Source organism: Hordeum vulgare, chromosome 7H (genome assembly GCF_904849725.1).
Source record: "Hordeum vulgare subsp. vulgare chromosome 7H, MorexV3_pseudomolecules_assembly, whole genome shotgun sequence".
Classification (NCBI taxonomy): Eukaryota; Viridiplantae; Streptophyta; class Magnoliopsida; order Poales; family Poaceae; genus Hordeum; species Hordeum vulgare.
The window spans coordinates 135,539,676-135,556,677 of NC_058524.1; the positions used below are offsets into that span (position 1 = coordinate 135,539,676).

Sequence of the window (17,002 nt, forward strand, 5' to 3'; positions counted from 1 at the left end):
ACCTGCAACTAACCACGGATGCAAGTTTGAAAACTGGCGGCAACGGAGATGCCGATGCAATGCAGATGATGCGCATGATGCGATGATGATGCGACAAATAAAAACAAACACAGGACGAAAACGGAATAGAAGGGGAAACTTCTGGAACTTCGGCATCGGGCTGTCACACTTGGATCATACGTGTCACCGACTGAACGCCGATCATCATGATGTCGGGGCCCGTAAGGCCCACCCCGCGGAGGGGTGCGTGAACGGCGACGATCTTCGGGGTTCGTGGAACGGCTGCCCCCTCTGCGTCGCTGATGAGAGTGGGGGCTGTAAACGACCGATGCGTGTTCGCGTGAACAGAACTGTTGTGGATCCTATTGTGCGACTGGGAGACCGCCGAATTCTGCTGCAGCGCCGTGTGCAACAGGGCACGGATCTGCTCGATCCCTCTACCAGCCTCCGAATCAGTCGGTTGGAGGGAATCGGCTATCTTGGCAGCGACAGCCAGGTTGAGGATGGGTGTACGGAACACCTCGACGTTGCTTTGACGAGTGCGTCGACTGGCAGAACGGTGGTGTTGACGGCGAGCGTCGGACGATTCGCCGACCTCGTGCTCGTTCCGGCCAGTCCGGTGGCGACTTTCATGGGAATTTGCCATGAGAACTTCGGCTGCAGGCCCGCGACCCAAGTACTCGGAAGGTAACTCAGTTGGAACTGAGTCCAAGCACTGGGACGGCGGCGCGACCACAACCGACTCGAGGACCGTCACTTGAGAGGACGCGTTCTGGCGCGCCTGGGCGTGTCGCACCCAACGCTGGAGCCACGGACGGCGGGACCGCTTGTTGCGGCGCGTGACGGGGGCGAAGGTCGACACCGGGGCCGACTGCTGGAGAAGAAGGACGCCGTGGGCACCGGCACGGAAGTGCATAGCCCCGCGACTGGGGAGCGCCTCGACGTCGAGAGACGCATCCCGAAGCCATGCTAAATCGTCGACGATGAAGGAGAGTGCGCCGAAGAGGATCTCCCAACCCATGCATAAATCTCCGCCGGACGACATGATGAAAAGATGAAGCTGCAAACTCGCCGGAAGTCGCTTAGACGCCTGCCTCACGGTGGGCGCCAACTGTCGTGGGTATAAGTCTCACAGTAGATGTGTAGGGTACGAAAGGATGGGCAGAGCCTTAGCTACGGCGAGGTTGTATGAGTTCAGGCCCCTGTGCGGTGGAGGTAAAAGCCCTACGCCTCAGTGCTCTTGGGAGCTTAGTGTCGAGTGGAATATAGGATTACAGTAAATGCCAACCCCTGCACTAGTGGGGAAGGGCAGCTTATATAGAGTGCGCTGCCCTTCACAACGACCCGGTGGACAAGGGTGGAGTAGTGGCCAATAAATTCCTACGTTACAGGTAACGTATGCCTTAAATGCTAATAATGGTGTATGAAAACGTATGACCGTTGCCCTCCTGGGAGGTTACGATGTACAGAGTGGAATTCAGTCGGTACGATAAATATGCTCCGAATGCTCGTCACCGACTGGATGATGGGGGGTCCTTAGTTCAGTCGGAACTGTCTAAGGGCCTTGCCCTCTATGAAGGGTAGTCCTTGGATAGGACCTATAGGACAGACCTATGACCCTACCCTGGGACTATAACCCCATCACCATTGATAGAACCCGTTGATCTGCTAGTCTAGATAGGTCTGATAGTAGTTGTAGGTATTACCTTGTCCTGCACTCGATGAACTTCCGCCGGCGTCCATGGTGAGGTCGAGATGGCGACGGTGATAGAGAGGTGTAGAGGTGGCGGCGGTGTGTGTGATGGAGTGGTGGTGGTGCTTCCCGTCGGCACGCGCTAGAAAGCCTAGATCGGAAGGAGATGTTGGGTGTAGCGGCTGGCACGATCAACCTCGTGAGTTGTGCGGCCGGCTCCACACCCCTTTATATATAGCGTGGCGACAGGGGCCACCAACCATGGTTTGGTTGGGCGCCCCCGATCAGGACGCATATGGATCAAGGGTCCGGTGGATCGTTGGGTCCATACAGAAAGATCAACCTAACAAGATTATCTATTTTATTTTATTAGCAGGTATAGGTATCATTATTGTGCAAGAGGTCACTCATTCTTTTGCTCTCCAATCATGGAAACATGAAGCTGTCTTGTTGACAATTAACCTTGCTAAAACGTTCGATCGTCTCGAGTGGAATTTCATTGTCTCAGCTCTTTCACGTAAGGGGTTGCATGATCATTTTGTGAATTTGATTTATTGCCAACGGAAATGCAGATACAGGCAGGCATCAGCTGCGCGCGCATCAACGGCGACTCAAACCGAACTGCGGTCCACAGATCCATGTCAAATCACACACAGTACTACACAAAGTATGCACAAACAAGCGCAGCCTGGACCAAGCTAGCTCTGCTTGCCGCCGTTGGCATGGGACGGCGACCTCGGCGACCTGAGCCGCTGGAAGACGGCCCTCTGCCGCAGGTTCTCGCGCAGGCGCAGCGCGTCGAGCAGCCGGTCCGGCACGACGCGGCAGAGGCACCACTGGAGGCGGTGGCCCAGGTTGGGCATGCATATCGGGCCGTGCCCGATCCAGCGCGCCGCCGCCCGCGCGTACTCGTCCGAGGTCGGCACCATCAGCCGCGGCAGCACGCCACGGCGCCGCTTGCCGGATCCCGCGACTATCGACGTCATCTTCGTCTGCACGAACAGCGGTGCCTGCAGTTGCGCCACACACAATTCTGGTTAGAAGCGTTCATTTTTATTTATTTATTTTGAGAGAAGAAGCGTTTATTTTGGGTTCAGTGATTAGGGATGCAAACAACCGGCGCAGATTTCTGGAACCTGGGTCTAGCGCAAAAAAAAAAAAGAAAACTTACTCGCCTAAATTAAAATAAAATTAAAAGGCAAATCTTTTGGGCAACGAGCATTGTAGTGTATTACTCAGGGAATGCAGCGTTTTGGTATCCACACTCATCTACATCTGGTCAGAAATAAATCAAAATAAATACTAAAAAGTTTTTTTTTTCTGGTAGAAATGTTCTTGTGTGAGATCCGTTTCAATTTTCAGATCATTTAAACATCTGAGAATGTTTCAGCAAAAAAAAAAGAATCAAATCAATGCATGACCGGTAAACCTTTTTAAAAAACTTGAATTTGTCTTTTTATCAAGAGCTGCTTAAATATTCAAATAATTCAAAAATAAAACGGACATCACACATCAAATTATCTATCATGAAAAAAAAATCATGATCGAGAGTACTAGAGACCGATCGGTGCATGTTTTCTAGGAACCGAGAAACATAGAACACCGAAGCACCGAACCGTTCGGTTAGGGGTAACCGAATGCCCACCTTGACACGTAGCAGATGATGGGCTTGTAAGTTTTTTTGTTTTTTCTTGCTTAACTTGTTGATTGATTTATTCACTAAATGTTGGTCTACATATTATATGTAGCTCGCACGCGCTTTGGTGACGTACCATGGAAAAGAGGGATGACCATTACCAAAAAGGCTTTCGTCCCGTTTTATATATAAAGCAACTGTTAGAGCATAGTTCTCCGTATATGGTTTTGGTAATTGATGGCAATCCATATGTACTAATGTTTGCCTTGAGTTACATTTATAGGATTTGTCCATATACACTTCTTAAAGTCCATGTGTTGGTTTCAAGGAGTTTATATGATGACCAAGGTGTATCCGAGGTTTTATGCAAAGATTGGTCATAAGGGCACAAGGTTGATCAAGACTAAGTCAAAGAGTGAATCAAGTTGATCAACACACAAAGCGTACAAGATGTAAGTGATCCCATGGTACGGTAAGCATTGTCTATTACGCTTTATGTACTAACCCATGGTCTTTGTGAGAGTTCTATGTGGGGTTAGGTGTATTTTCATGGGATTCCGTCAAGAGGAATATCTCATACAACCCATGAAGGATGACATCAAGCGGTGATCGTCATCAAGATTGCAATGTGCAAGTTCAAGTGGAGCAACACGAAGATATCATGCTTCAAACTTGCCATCCATTGTGAAGGCAATGGACTTGTGAAGATGTGTTGAAGAGTGGCTCACCCATAGTGAGTATGGGGGAGCAGTCAACTAGTCTTCATCAAGCCGACACAATCAAGAAAGATGGTCCATCTTGAGGAAGTCAAGATCGTCATCATCTAGCTCAGGTAGACTATGTGCATGGTATGGGTTTGCCCTTGACAGGTTTTTTTTATTTTAGGATAGATTGTCGTACTGTCAAGAGGGGGGGGCTCTCAAGTGAGTAGCTTGATCGTATCGTTCGTTGAGAGATCAAACCATTTGTATCCTTGCATCATGTTTCCTGGTTCTTGTTTGGTGTTTCTCTTTATGAGTTTTAGAGCTTATAGTCATCTTCATGACAAGCCTGAGTTCATCGAAAACGGAATCCATATGCATCTTTTATGATGTTTTCGATGTTGGTGTTTTTGCCGGTTCTTCATTCATAGAGATTTCACATCTCTATATCATTGTCATTTTTCATAACTACATGTTTTTAAGCTTGTCGTGTGCTATTTGGAGGTTTCATAGAGGTTTCACACCTCTATATCATTTTCATAAGTGCATGGTTCACCTCGCTGTTTGGATAGTACTTGTCACGTGTTATTCAATAAGTTTGAGTTTGCTCAATTCGGAGCTCATACGCGAGAGTTATGGCGGTTCTAGTGCGAGAGGTGTTTTTCTATAAACAAGCGGTAATACCGCTCGGTACCACGGTAGTACCGCTTGGGCGGTACTTACACTGTGTACTACGGCTGCTACTTCCGCTTACATTTATCATTTTTTGCATTCTGTTTAGAGTGGATTTTTGAGCAGTAGTTCTTAGCGGAAGTACCGCTCTGGGCGGCACTACCGTACCTCGTTCTCACTCGACTAGGCTGCCTGTCAGTGCTAAGCGGAAGTACCGCTTGCAGTGGCGGTAGTACCGCTCCGGCGTCACTACCGCCTCGAGGTTTCTGTCGTTTTGCTCGTTTTTCCAAGAAAGTTCCGCTCCAGCGGTTGTACCGCTCACCCCAGCGGTAGTACCGCTTGTGCACGACCAATGCACATAATGGTTGGATTTCGGCATCACTATAAAAGGAGGTGTTCTTCCCCATTGCTCCCCAACTCTTGAGCTCGTATCCCCCCCTCCCCAATGTTGACCTTCTTTGAGCTTGCTAACTCTTAATCCCTCCAATGATTCTTGCTAGTTCTTGAGGGAAAAGAGAGACGAGATCTAGATCCACATTTCGACCAATCACTTTTTCCTCTTTGTGAGGGGAACCCCTTGGATCTAGATTGTGTAGTTCTTCATGTTCTTATTCGTTCTTCCTCTCATTTTCCTCCATAGCATTAGTTTTTGTGGAGTGATTTGGGAGAGAAGGACTTGGGCACTCCATGTGCCCTTGCCATTGCATTTGGTGCATAGATTTGAGTTCTCCACGGTGATACGTTGAAGTAAAGTTTGAGAAGCTTATTACTCTTGGGTGCTTGGTACCTTAGAGCTTGTTCTTCTTGGGTGCTTTGGCATCCAAGAAGCTTGGTGGTGCCTCGGAGCTCAACCATTGTGGTGTAAAGCTCCGGGAAAGCGTCGGAGTCTCCAATTAGGTTGTGGAGATTGCCCCGAGCATTTGAGATTACTCGAAGCCATATTCCATTGTGGTGAAGCTTCGTGCTATTGTTGGGAGCATCCAATTAAGTTGTGGAGATTGCCCCAACCTTTTTTGTATGGGTTCGTTGACTGCCCTCAAGGGTTTCTTAGTAGAAACATGACATTTTGCATTGTGTAAGGGCGTGAGGAGATTACGGTGGCCCTAGTGGCTTCTTGGGGAGTATTGTGCCTCCACACCGCTCCAAACGGAGATTAGCATCCGCAAGGGTGTGAACTTCAGGATACATCAGCGTCTCCTGTGTGCCTCGGTTATCTCTTACCCGAGCCCTTTACTTATGCACTTTACTTTGTGATAGTCATATTGTTTCTTGTTATATATCTTGCTATCACTTAGTTGTTTATCTTGCTTAGCATAAGTTATTGGTGCACATAGGTGAGCCTAGTTATTTTAAGTTTTGTGCTTGACAAATTAAACGTTCATTTTATTGCACATTTTTTCAAGCCTAAACCGTAATTATTTTAAAGCGCCTAGTCACCTCCCCCTCTAGGCGACATCCACGTCCTTTCAGCAATGAACAACAAGAACCCGGTACAAACACACGTCACTCCAACACAGGCACACACCCAAAGTAGTATACGTAGGCGTTGATCGCGGAAACACCACCCCCCCCCCCGCGCTTTATATATAAAGCAACAAACAATAACAACCTGGTACAAACACACGTCACTCCAACACATGCACCCACTCAAGGCAGGATCCATAGGCGCTAATCGCAGCAACACCACCCCCTAGCACTACAAGAGCAACCCATGGGCTTAATCGCGAAGACGCCACCACGAAGAGATGAAGCCGCATATGACGAACCGTGGGCTCCAAGGTGGCACCTTCAACAAGGAGATGACACCGGAGCATCGCCGCCGCCCGATCCGAGTATCAGAGTTCTCACTCAAGCAACACTATGGGTGGTGAGAGCCACGAAAACGCCTTTAAGAATGTAATGAGTTTTGTCACCGCCAGTCCATCCGAAGAAATAACAAGTTTTCACCCCAGCCAACACTCACCGCCACCGATCGCCACTCCCCGGCTACCACGCCGCCCACGCGGCCATGGCCACCTGGCAGCACCAAGCCATGGGCTCTGCCCATGAGCACTGCGCAACCACCTCGAGGACCACCGCCCCGACATCCAAGACCTAGACACCACCTCCCGAGATCTGCCGCTACCCCAATCAAAGAAATGAGCGGAAAGGTCCTCCCATTCACACCCCTAGGCAACCCCAGCGCAAATACCCAATAGGGCAGCCAAAACTGGCCTCCACTGACTCGTCCTGTAGCATCGGGCGCGATACAAGCTCGGTCCCGTGGCACCGTGTGCGAGACGAGGTCGGTCCTGCTGCACCGTGCGCAAGACGCGATCTCTGTCCTACAACATCGTGCACGAGACGAGGTCGGTCCTATCGCACAAGGAGCGATACGAGCTATGGACCGCAGCTGGGAGAGGGCCAGCTCTTCGACGAAAGTAGAGCCCGAACGACGAGGAGATGAAGCGAAGGTCGCCACGGTCCGACCGCAAATGATCCAATACCGGAGTAGAAGCCGACCGTGGCCGAGGACAGAGCCGCCGAGCGAGTCTGTAGTGCCACACCACCTGGAGACCACCGCATGTGCCCCGGACCTCCTCGCGTCGCAGCCCATGGCCGGAGCAACAACCACTCCAGGACATTGCACAACCCGCGCCGCCCACCTCGAACCCGACCCTAGATCCCGGACGAGCGCATCGTGCCGAGGCCAGATCTGGCCAAGCCACCGCGCCACCATCCAGCGTCCGTCATCCTGACGTGAAGTACACCCCCAATCACCGACCTTCACCAGCCAAGAAGGCCATGGCTAGAGTGGTCGTCCGCTGACCGTGCCGCCCTATGCCCATGTCGCCTCACGGTGAGATCTAGCCGATGTAGCTGCATCCGACCCGAGCATGCCTAGCCACCACGCAACCCACTGCCCCCTAGAGCTGCCGCCACGTCGTGCGTTCTACAACGCTCCGGCTCGACAGTGCCAGCTAGCGCCAGTCCCTGCCTCATGAGGGGGTGAAAAGGCCCCGCCGCCGGCCGGGCTTCGCCCAGGCGCGCCCTCTGGCCATGGTGGGAGGAGTAGGAGAAGGGGAGAGGTGGTGAGGCGGTCGACTTCTAGGGTTCCTTCCGTGCCACCCGCGGGAGCGCTAGAGTAGGAGGAAAGTTGATGTGCCCTTTTCATCTTGTCGTGCATGAGGGATGACCATGTATGTGCACACACGGTTGGATGAACTTGAAGGATAGTACGTGTGGGAGGACATGATCTTTTGACCAAAAAATTGTTGGACATCTTCTTAATTTAAGACCTTGTTATTTTATAATTTACATGATATGTGTGAATGATTTGTGCTATTTCCTATTCAATTTTTTATGAATATCGTTCAATTTGCATGCATTTCGTTTGATTTGCTAAAATGCAGGCTGAAATGTATGCCGCTAGCAATGGATGTCATACTCCTGCATCCAACCAGCTGTGTACTGTGACACACGGGTGAAGGACCTTAGCCATGGCGACACCGACGACATCATCCTCGACTTCCTCAACCTATGGCGCATGATTCAGGAACAAGGGAAAAATATCAACGTTGGGGTTACTGGCACGATCAGGTGGACCGGGACAGCGAACGGGGAGTACTCCACCAGCACAGCTTATCTTCGGCAATTTCCGTTAGCAACCATCGCCAGATTCAGATCGCATATTTGGAAGCCGTGGGCGCCGACAAAGATGAAAAATCTTTTGTTGGCTTGTTCACCATGATCGACTTTGGTGCAACGATACGCTGCAACGCAGGGAGTGGTCGAACGGTTATTTCTGTCAGTGTTGTTTCCAAAAGGAAAAATTGACAAAAATGACCCCTGGGGGGAAAGAACGCACAGAGTGACCCCTCGGGGCAAATATTTCACCCCTCTAACCCTTTTGTGTGGCGCCCGACACCTAGGCGCCACACTACACTGTGTGACGCCTAGCAGTTCGGCGCCACACGCCCCGACCACCTGGCAGAGAGGGCCCACCCCCAGGCCGTGTGACGCCTAAGCCTCGGGCGTCACACATTGTAATGTGTGGCACCGAACGCTTAGGCGACACACATTGACTTATACAACCACGGGCCAGCCCCCTCCCCACCCCTCCCCATTCCCCTCCCCCATTCAAACCCGCGGCGGCTGGCTCTCATCCAAGCCCGAACCCCTTCAGATCTGGTGATTTCTTCCTTGGATTGATCCCCCAAGGTTGGCTACTAGGTAATCTCTTCCGTTTCCCATCCTTGTATCCAAATGGACTAGGTTTTTGTTTGAGTATATGAGTAGATTGATATGAGTAGATTGATATGAGTAGTTAGGATATGAGTAGTTAGGATATGAGTAGATTCATATGAGTAGTTAGTATTAGTAGTTAGGATATGAGTAGATTCATATGAGTAGTTAGGATATGAGTTCTTAGGATTTGAGTAGTTAGGATATGAGTAGATTCATATGATTAGTTAGGATATTAGTAGTTAGGATATGACTAGATTCATATGAGTAGTTAGGATATGAGTAATATGTAGATGAGTGGATTAGTAGATGAGTATTTTTTTGAATATGAGTATTTTTTGTAATTTGTAGGATGATGTGTCTTTTGAATGATGTTTATGACGTTGAACACTGGGCCTATTTGATGTCGGAGAAGAAAATGGTAAGTAGATCATATGATAAAAAATCATGTATTTAATAAGATGAAAATGTAATGATATCACTTACTCCTATCTGTTTGCAGGAGCTTATGCCCTTGAAGATCCGGTCTCACGGGGCATCGTCTGTAATGCAGTACGATGAGCGGTACACACCATACATCAAGATGACAAGACTCCTTCCATTCATTCAGCTTGTGAGTCGGTCAACGCCCAATCTGAACACTGCGGTGCACTTATTGATCGGTGGAGGCCGGAGACACATAGTTTTCACCTCCGGACCGGAGAGATGACAGTTACTCTTCAAGATGTTTCCATGATCACCGCACTTTCGATCGAGGGGAAGTCTCTTTGTATGAGCACTGATTCCGAGGGATGGCGGCAACAAATGGAGGCCCTTATTGGTATGTCGCCTCAAGAGCCGGAGGTAGAAGATGGAGGGAAGAAAGATAGAGTCCCGGCCGGCGCTCCTTTCACTTGGATTGCCGCCAACTTTGCTCATTGTCCTGAGGACGCAGATGACGAGGTGATCCAGAGGTATGCTCGCGTGTACATGTGGTACGTCATCTCTAGGACTATCTTCGCTGACGGCACTGGCAAGAATGCTCCATGGATGTGGCTGAAGGCATTGACTGTTTTCGACAACAAGTTCAGTTGGGGCTCGGCCGCACTGGCTTACTTGTATCAGTAGGTAATAAATTGTTAATAGTAAGTACTCTCTGTTATCCTTTTCTGCTAAACTGATGCATGTTTGTTGTTACTTGTAGTTGGACAATGCTTGTCGCAGGTCCACAAAGGACGGTGGAGTTGGTGGTTGTATGCTCCTAATTTCAGTATGGAGCTGGGAACGCCTTCCTGTTGGACACCCTAAAACCTCAAAGTGGAATACCTGGGATGACCACGGCAACCCTGTACGGCTTCCTACATGGGCTTACAAGTGGGATTTGGTATCGTTGCTGGCAAGCGAAGTGAACCTATTGTACAAGCAATACACCAACGAGATGGATTCGCTTACCCCCGAGCAGGTGAGATGGTTTCAGAGTTGACTTCCAGCTTTTATGTTGTGAGTAAAATGAATTGTGCCTTTTATGTTGTGTTGTAGGTGGAATGGCAGCCATATGGTGCCGGGCCAAACTTTGGTGATGCACACACGGTCGAGCTCAATCCACTATGCCTGCAGGAAAAACATCTTTGGCTAATGCGTTGTCCCCTTATATGCAATCTAGGAGCCCATGTATGCTTCGTGGTCATGATAGAGAACTCGGACTCCCTCACGGTTAGTGGATGGTTGACGCCCACATTCCTACTGCGAGCTGCCGTGTACAAATGCAAGCATGCGAGATGAAGCAACCTTGGCCTCCCACAAGAGCAATCACACAACGATAAAGATACCTTGAACGCCCTGTTTTCTTGTTGTTGACCATCGTTTGTCGTTCCTCCGGGCTCATTCACTTGGTATGTCCAATCCTCGTTGTTGTATAGGGTAGCCGTTTGGGAGTTAGCCTTCCGTGATTGAAATACCATCCATTTGTCAACCTTTGGTGGAAACTGGTACTTGTACCTTTTCTTGTTCTCTCCCGCAATCTGATCATCTGTTTCTTGCGAGTGCTTTAGAAAGTATGCTCTCAACTTGTCGAATGTGTATTGAACTATTGCCGTCACCGGCAATGCACGGACACCCTTCAGCACCCGGTTGAAGCATTCTGCCATGTTACTTGTCATTTGACCATATCTTCGGCCATCTTCGTCATAAGCTCGTGCCCACTTGGACCGAAGTTCAATGTGCATGTTGAGAAACTCAAGCCCACCTGCATCAAGTTTTTTGTGTACAAACAAAGCATTGTACAATCTTGCAAATCGTTTGTCCGAAAATGCTTGGCAACAATCTTGAAGATCATCCGCCAACTCCTTGCTACCACACGCCCGGTATAAGTTTGCACAGAAATGTCTCATGCACCATCGATGATGCAAAGGAGCATGGCCGGGAATGACAATGTCAACCGCGTTAAGTATGCCTTGATGGCGATCCGATATGACACATATTCCCTCTCAAACGGTAATACTTTGGTTCTCAAAATATGCAAGAACCATTCCCAGTTAACATTGTTCTCTGCCTCAACCAAAGCAAAAGCCAAAGGCATCAACCGGTTATTGGCATCACTTGCTATTGCAACCAACAAAGTGCCCTTGAATTGTCCGGTCAAAAACGTGCCATCGACGGAGATGACAGGACGACAGTGCTGAAAAGCCCTCACACATTGCTCAAATGCCCAAAATGCACGGCCAAATACGCGGACCCTATTTCCATTGAGAATCCTTGTTTTCTCCCCATACGGCTCGACCACATGAACCATGCCCGGGTTAGTGGCGGCAATAGCTCCCAACAACCTAGGTATGCGGTTGTATGCTTGCTCTCAATCACCATACAACATCTTGAATGCGGCTTGCTTTGCTTTCCATGCCTTACCATATTTCACCTCGTAGTGAAAGAGGGCTTTCAAAAGGTCTTGTACGCTTTTTATGCTCATTGTAGGAAGAGAGGAGATGGAGTTGGAAAGCCTATAAACGATGAACTCGGAGGTGAGTTGTCTATGGTTTTGCGATGAAAGGGCACCATCAACCCTCTTGCCTCGACACATGTGAGGCATACAACTAACAATGTTCCATCCTGGCCCTCCTTTCCATGGTCTTGCACGGACAATCCAAGGACACCCTCTATCCTCACATGCAACTGTGTAACGCAGCTTCATGTTTGAATGAACAACTTTGTGTGGCCTATAATGTGTAACAGAATATTCATCCAACCACATCTTCAGTTCAAAGAATGTTTCAAACTTTGACCCCCGGCAAAATAATATTCTTCCCATGTGTGTCCCGGTGAGAAGGTGGCCTAACTCCAAACAATATGCCTTCGCCTCCGTCAACCACGGCTTCATCCGCAAGGCTAAGATCCTCGAACAATGGTGTTCGGTGATCACGCTTTAATACCTTTGTGAAAGCTTCAACCTCCTTTGCCGTGAACCATTCCTCATCAACTTCTTCATCGGGACCCTCATCGTCAGACTCAGAAGCATAGCCACGTGAGTACGGAATAGAATGGTCCATTGTCTCTTGCAAATTATATTTGTCCAAATCACCAAGATTGTTGTCATGAAGAACATTACCATCATTCTCATCATCATCGTGCTCATCATTAGCCTCTAGCAATGGTCCATGTTCGACACAAGAAAGAGGTTCAATGTTGGCCTCTTCGTTGATGTGTGGAGGAATAGCTTCAACAATCGGAGAGGCAACCCGGTTCAAATCCAACAAGTTAGGAACACTTGTTTTGATGGCAAATAACTCTAGAGCATTGTCTAGTGTTTCGGCCACCGTATCCTTGTATGCAAGCCAACGTTGCTCGGAGTTGACATGCATGCTCTTCCAACGAATGTGCATTTCGAATCCCACATTATGCCTACCATCAAACTCAACTACATCACTAGGGTCCATCCAATTCAAATCCTTTCGGACTTGTTCCAACAATTCACCATAGCTAGGACACAAATCGAACACCATGTCAAGCTCATCCGGGTCCGGATCAATATTGCCTTTTAAAAAGGCATCCTTGTCCACGTGATGAACATAAACACATGTTCTTCCCATCCCTAAACAACAAAACATAGAACTTTTTTTATTAGCAATCATACAACTACAATATCTACTTACTAACTTCCAAACATCCATAACACTAACCCCATCATAACCCTAACACAACCAAACATCCCTAACCATAGCCTAACCCTAAAACAACCATAATGCAAACATCCAAATAACCCTAATCCTAACCCCATCATACCCCTTATCCTAACATACAAACAAATACAACAATATCATATACATCCCACATTTCATGAAAAACTAGGGTTTCCTCAAATTTGCAAAAAAATGACCACAAAAGATTTTTCTTTGGATGAGAATGAGGGGAGAGGTGGGGATTATCTTAGGGGAGTGATTGGATAACAAATGCCCGGTCCAAATCTTCAGATTAGGTGATTTGGAGAAGGATTTGAAGAGGGGCCCGTGGCTGGGAGAGGGGGATGGGGGGAGGGGAATGAGGAGGGGGTGGGGAGGGGGTGGGGAGGGGGGCTGGCCCGTGACTGTATAAGTCAATGTGTGGCGTCTAAGCGTTCGGCGCAATACATTACAATGTGTAACGCTTGAGGCTTAGGCATCACACGGCCTGGGGGATGGGCTCTCTCTGCCAGGTGGTCGGGGCGTGTGGCGCCGAACTGCTAGGCGTCACACAGTGTAGTGTGGCGTCTAGGTGTCAGGCGCCACACAAAAGGGTCAGAGGGGTGAAATCTTTCCTCCGAGGATTCACTCTGTGAGTTCTTTCTCTCCAGGGGTTATTTTTGTTAATTTTGCCGTTTCCAAAACTTGGAGTCGTCGATCCACCTATTCTGGGCATGCCCCTTATTCATCGGAATCTGGTCGAAGGCGGCGCGCTGGCAAGGCTGTGCTGCCCTAGCACTGGAGAACTAGACTGACCGGCCATGTTCTGAGATGTTCAGTAAGATTACGCTGCTCGCACAGCCAGGGAGGGAAAGGAAAGCCATTAGATCAATGCTCATTTTAGTGGCTTGGGAAATTTGACAAGAGAGAAACGAATGCAACTTTTAGAAGGAAAGAAGCTAGTGCGAAGGACATCATCAGGAGAATCAGAATAAACATCGAGTTGTGGCAGGCAGCTGGGCAAAAATCTTTGAGCTTCCCTTTAGGGAAAAAGGTCGTGAGAGATTAGTTAAGGCCTATGCCCGAGGGCATCGTATCCTTTTATTTCTCTGTTTCACTCTTCCACCCACCCGATCACTTGGTCAACATTGTTTCTCCCTCTCTTTTCCTAAATCAATGATATGCCAGCACGGGTCTTTTAGAAAAAAACTTCTGCATTCATGTCTGTGGACTGATTCAAAAACGGATGTGAAATTTTTTTACGGGTTACATGCATCCAAATTCCAACGGAGTTTACTCTTAAGGCTGGTCGTAGTGGTACTATCATGCATGCCAACTAGGCATATTTGATGATGTGACATAACATTAAATAAAGAAAGATATGATTGAATATCATATTATCATACTGTATCACATTAAATGCTGTATTACTACCTCCGTCACGGTTTAGAAGAGACGGTTAAATTTACGTGCATTTCTACAATAGACAAGGTTTAAGGCACGTTGAATTTACTCCTAGCAGCTAATTAGTATTAATTAATACTCTGTTGTATTATTTCTATATACATACCTTCTAAATCGTGACGGATGAAATACTATATAATACTTTCTATTACAACCAGATTAAGCGCCTGAGCGCTCCGACGCTGGATCTTGATCTCGATCTTTACACCTCCCACTGAATTCAACGGGAAAGTTTCAGGCTGTATGAATTCGGCCGCTCCAGCGAGGGCGATAGCCACCCCTATGGCCCCATCCATTGAATTCTGAAGGCATGCATGATGAAACCGGTGGACCAGGTTTCAACAAACTCTCTGACGACCCATAACTCGGCGGAGCATGTTTCAACTACCTCTGTGTGGACCGATGAGTGGGTCACAGCATTAACACGAATTTCGCCGTTTCATGCATTGTTTGGAATCAACTCGGCCTTCTCAAAGGTTCATCCGTCGGTGTGCAGAGCTTTAGGCTCCAGCATTTCGGTGTTGAACATATGGCCCTTAATATGTTGCCCGTGATCTGCAGTAAGATGCATGGGGCATTGGGCTGTGCAGACCGTAAACTAGTCCAGATGCATGGGGGCATGGGGCTGTGATCGAGGACGGTGCACTCGATCACATGGCGTCTGCACTCTGCAACTGCGGTAGGATGGCTCTACTTGTTATTTGTCATATGTTCAGGCGGAAGCAAGATTGTCAGGCCTATTGGTCTGCATTCACATACTAAAATCAGTGACTCTGCACACACACACCCTCCCCACCCCCCCCCCCCCCCCCCAAACTTTCAAACAAATATGGTTTATATACCTAAGGTATATTTTTCTCGCATGGTCGTAAAACTATAATTAGAAATTTGCATGCTTACCTGGCATTGCACATCGATCCCTTTGCTTCTGTACTCGACGTAGAGGCTTCGGGAGAACTGAGCAACGTACCTGGAATTTAAGACCGGTGTGATTTATCAATGTAATCCCTCCGTAAACTAATATAAAAACATTTAAAATATTATTTTAATAGTCTAAACATTTTTATATTAATTTATAAATAATTTAACTGTTTTTATATTAGTTTAAAGAGTGAGCATTTGAGTACGTAGAAAGAATTATGCACTTGTATAGCATGCATACAGACAGAATAACATCACACGTACAGACAGAATAAAAGAACATGATCACTGCTCAAGAAAAACCAAGAACATGATGACCAACCAGAAACAGTTAGCACAATTAATAATTATTAATACGAAAGCAGCAAGCGCAAACCAACCAAAGCGCCTCTCTGCGACCTACCCCAGAATCCAAGATATGCTTAGTAAAAATGATAAGGCGTATGCAGTACCGTTTGGAAGCGGCGTAGACGGAGTAGAGGGGGAAGGAAGGGATGGCCTCCGACGACCCGGACCCGATGTTGACGACGGCGCCCTTGCCCCGCTGCACCATCCCCGGCAGCACCGCAGCCGTCACCTCCGTCAGCGCCCATAGGTTCACCCGCATCATCTTCACCCACGCCTCCACGTCCACCTCGTGCAGGTACAGCGCGCATGGCTTGGCCACCCCGGCGTTGTTCACCAGCACCCCCACGTCCAGCCCCTCCACGGCCTCCCGGAGACGCCGCACCGCCTCGTCCCCTACCAAATACATTATGCGCTCAATAGTTCAGTTTTTACCCAAAGATAGTGAGGTAGAGTAGATAGCAGTCAGCTCCATCTTGATTTACATGGACGCCGATGCTTGGGTCGTGCACAGTGCGTATGGCTCACCTTGAGGAGTGGCGATGAGGGCGAGGTCGAAGAGGACGGTCTTAGTCTGCACGGCGTGGGTTTTGGAGATGGTCTCGGAGATATCCTGGAGCTTGGCGGGGTCGCGGCCGACGAGGACGAGGTTGAGGCCCAAGCGCGCGAGCTCCAGGGCCATGGACTGGCCGATGCCAGACGTTGGACCGGTCACGACGGCCCATGCCCCGTAGCGGCGGCGGGGGTTCCTCGGCCGACGCAGGAGGAGGGTGAGGTGTGAGAGGAGGCGGAGCACGACGGCTGTTGAGTACACCGCGCCGAGGACGGCCAGGGAAACGAACCATGGCTCCAGCAGTGGGAAAATGCCGCCGCCCATGTTCTCTTCCACTTTCTCCAGCGGGTCGCTGCGTGCCGCGGACTTGTCGCTGTGTGTGCTGAGCGCTGGGGATTATACAGATAAATAGAATATCAGGGCATGTACATTGATCTACATTGGGGTACAGTCAGCCGTCTGTAACACCTGACACGTAGAAAAATAAATGATATGAAAGAAAGAAAAAAAAAAAGAAATCGAGTATGTCTGCAGAATTAACAACGATCTATTTCCGTGCAAGTCGCTCGTTACAGACGAGCTTTTCCCTGTTGTACGAGGGCGTCGTCAACGGTGGGTTGCATCTGGATCGAGCGCGCCTTCTTCCGCGGGAAACCAGATATT

At 48.7% G+C, this 17,002-nt stretch overlaps 1 protein-coding gene across 1 annotated transcript; it reads right to left on the minus strand.

The window, feature by feature from the left end:
* Window positions 1-2,229: 2,229 nt before the first annotated feature.
* On the minus strand, window positions 2,230-16,738 carry LOC123412561 (very-long-chain 3-oxoacyl-CoA reductase 1-like). Its single transcript, XM_045105510.1, has 4 exons — window positions 16,315-16,738; window positions 15,894-16,182; window positions 15,421-15,490; window positions 2,230-2,703 (listed from the first exon to the last, which is right to left on the minus strand). The coding sequence occupies exons 1-4, from the start codon at window positions 16,661-16,663 to the stop codon at window positions 2,392-2,394; spliced, it is 1,020 nt and encodes a 339-aa protein (XP_044961445.1). The 5' UTR covers window positions 16,664-16,738; the 3' UTR covers window positions 2,230-2,391.
* Between the last annotated feature and the right edge of the window lie 264 nt (window positions 16,739-17,002).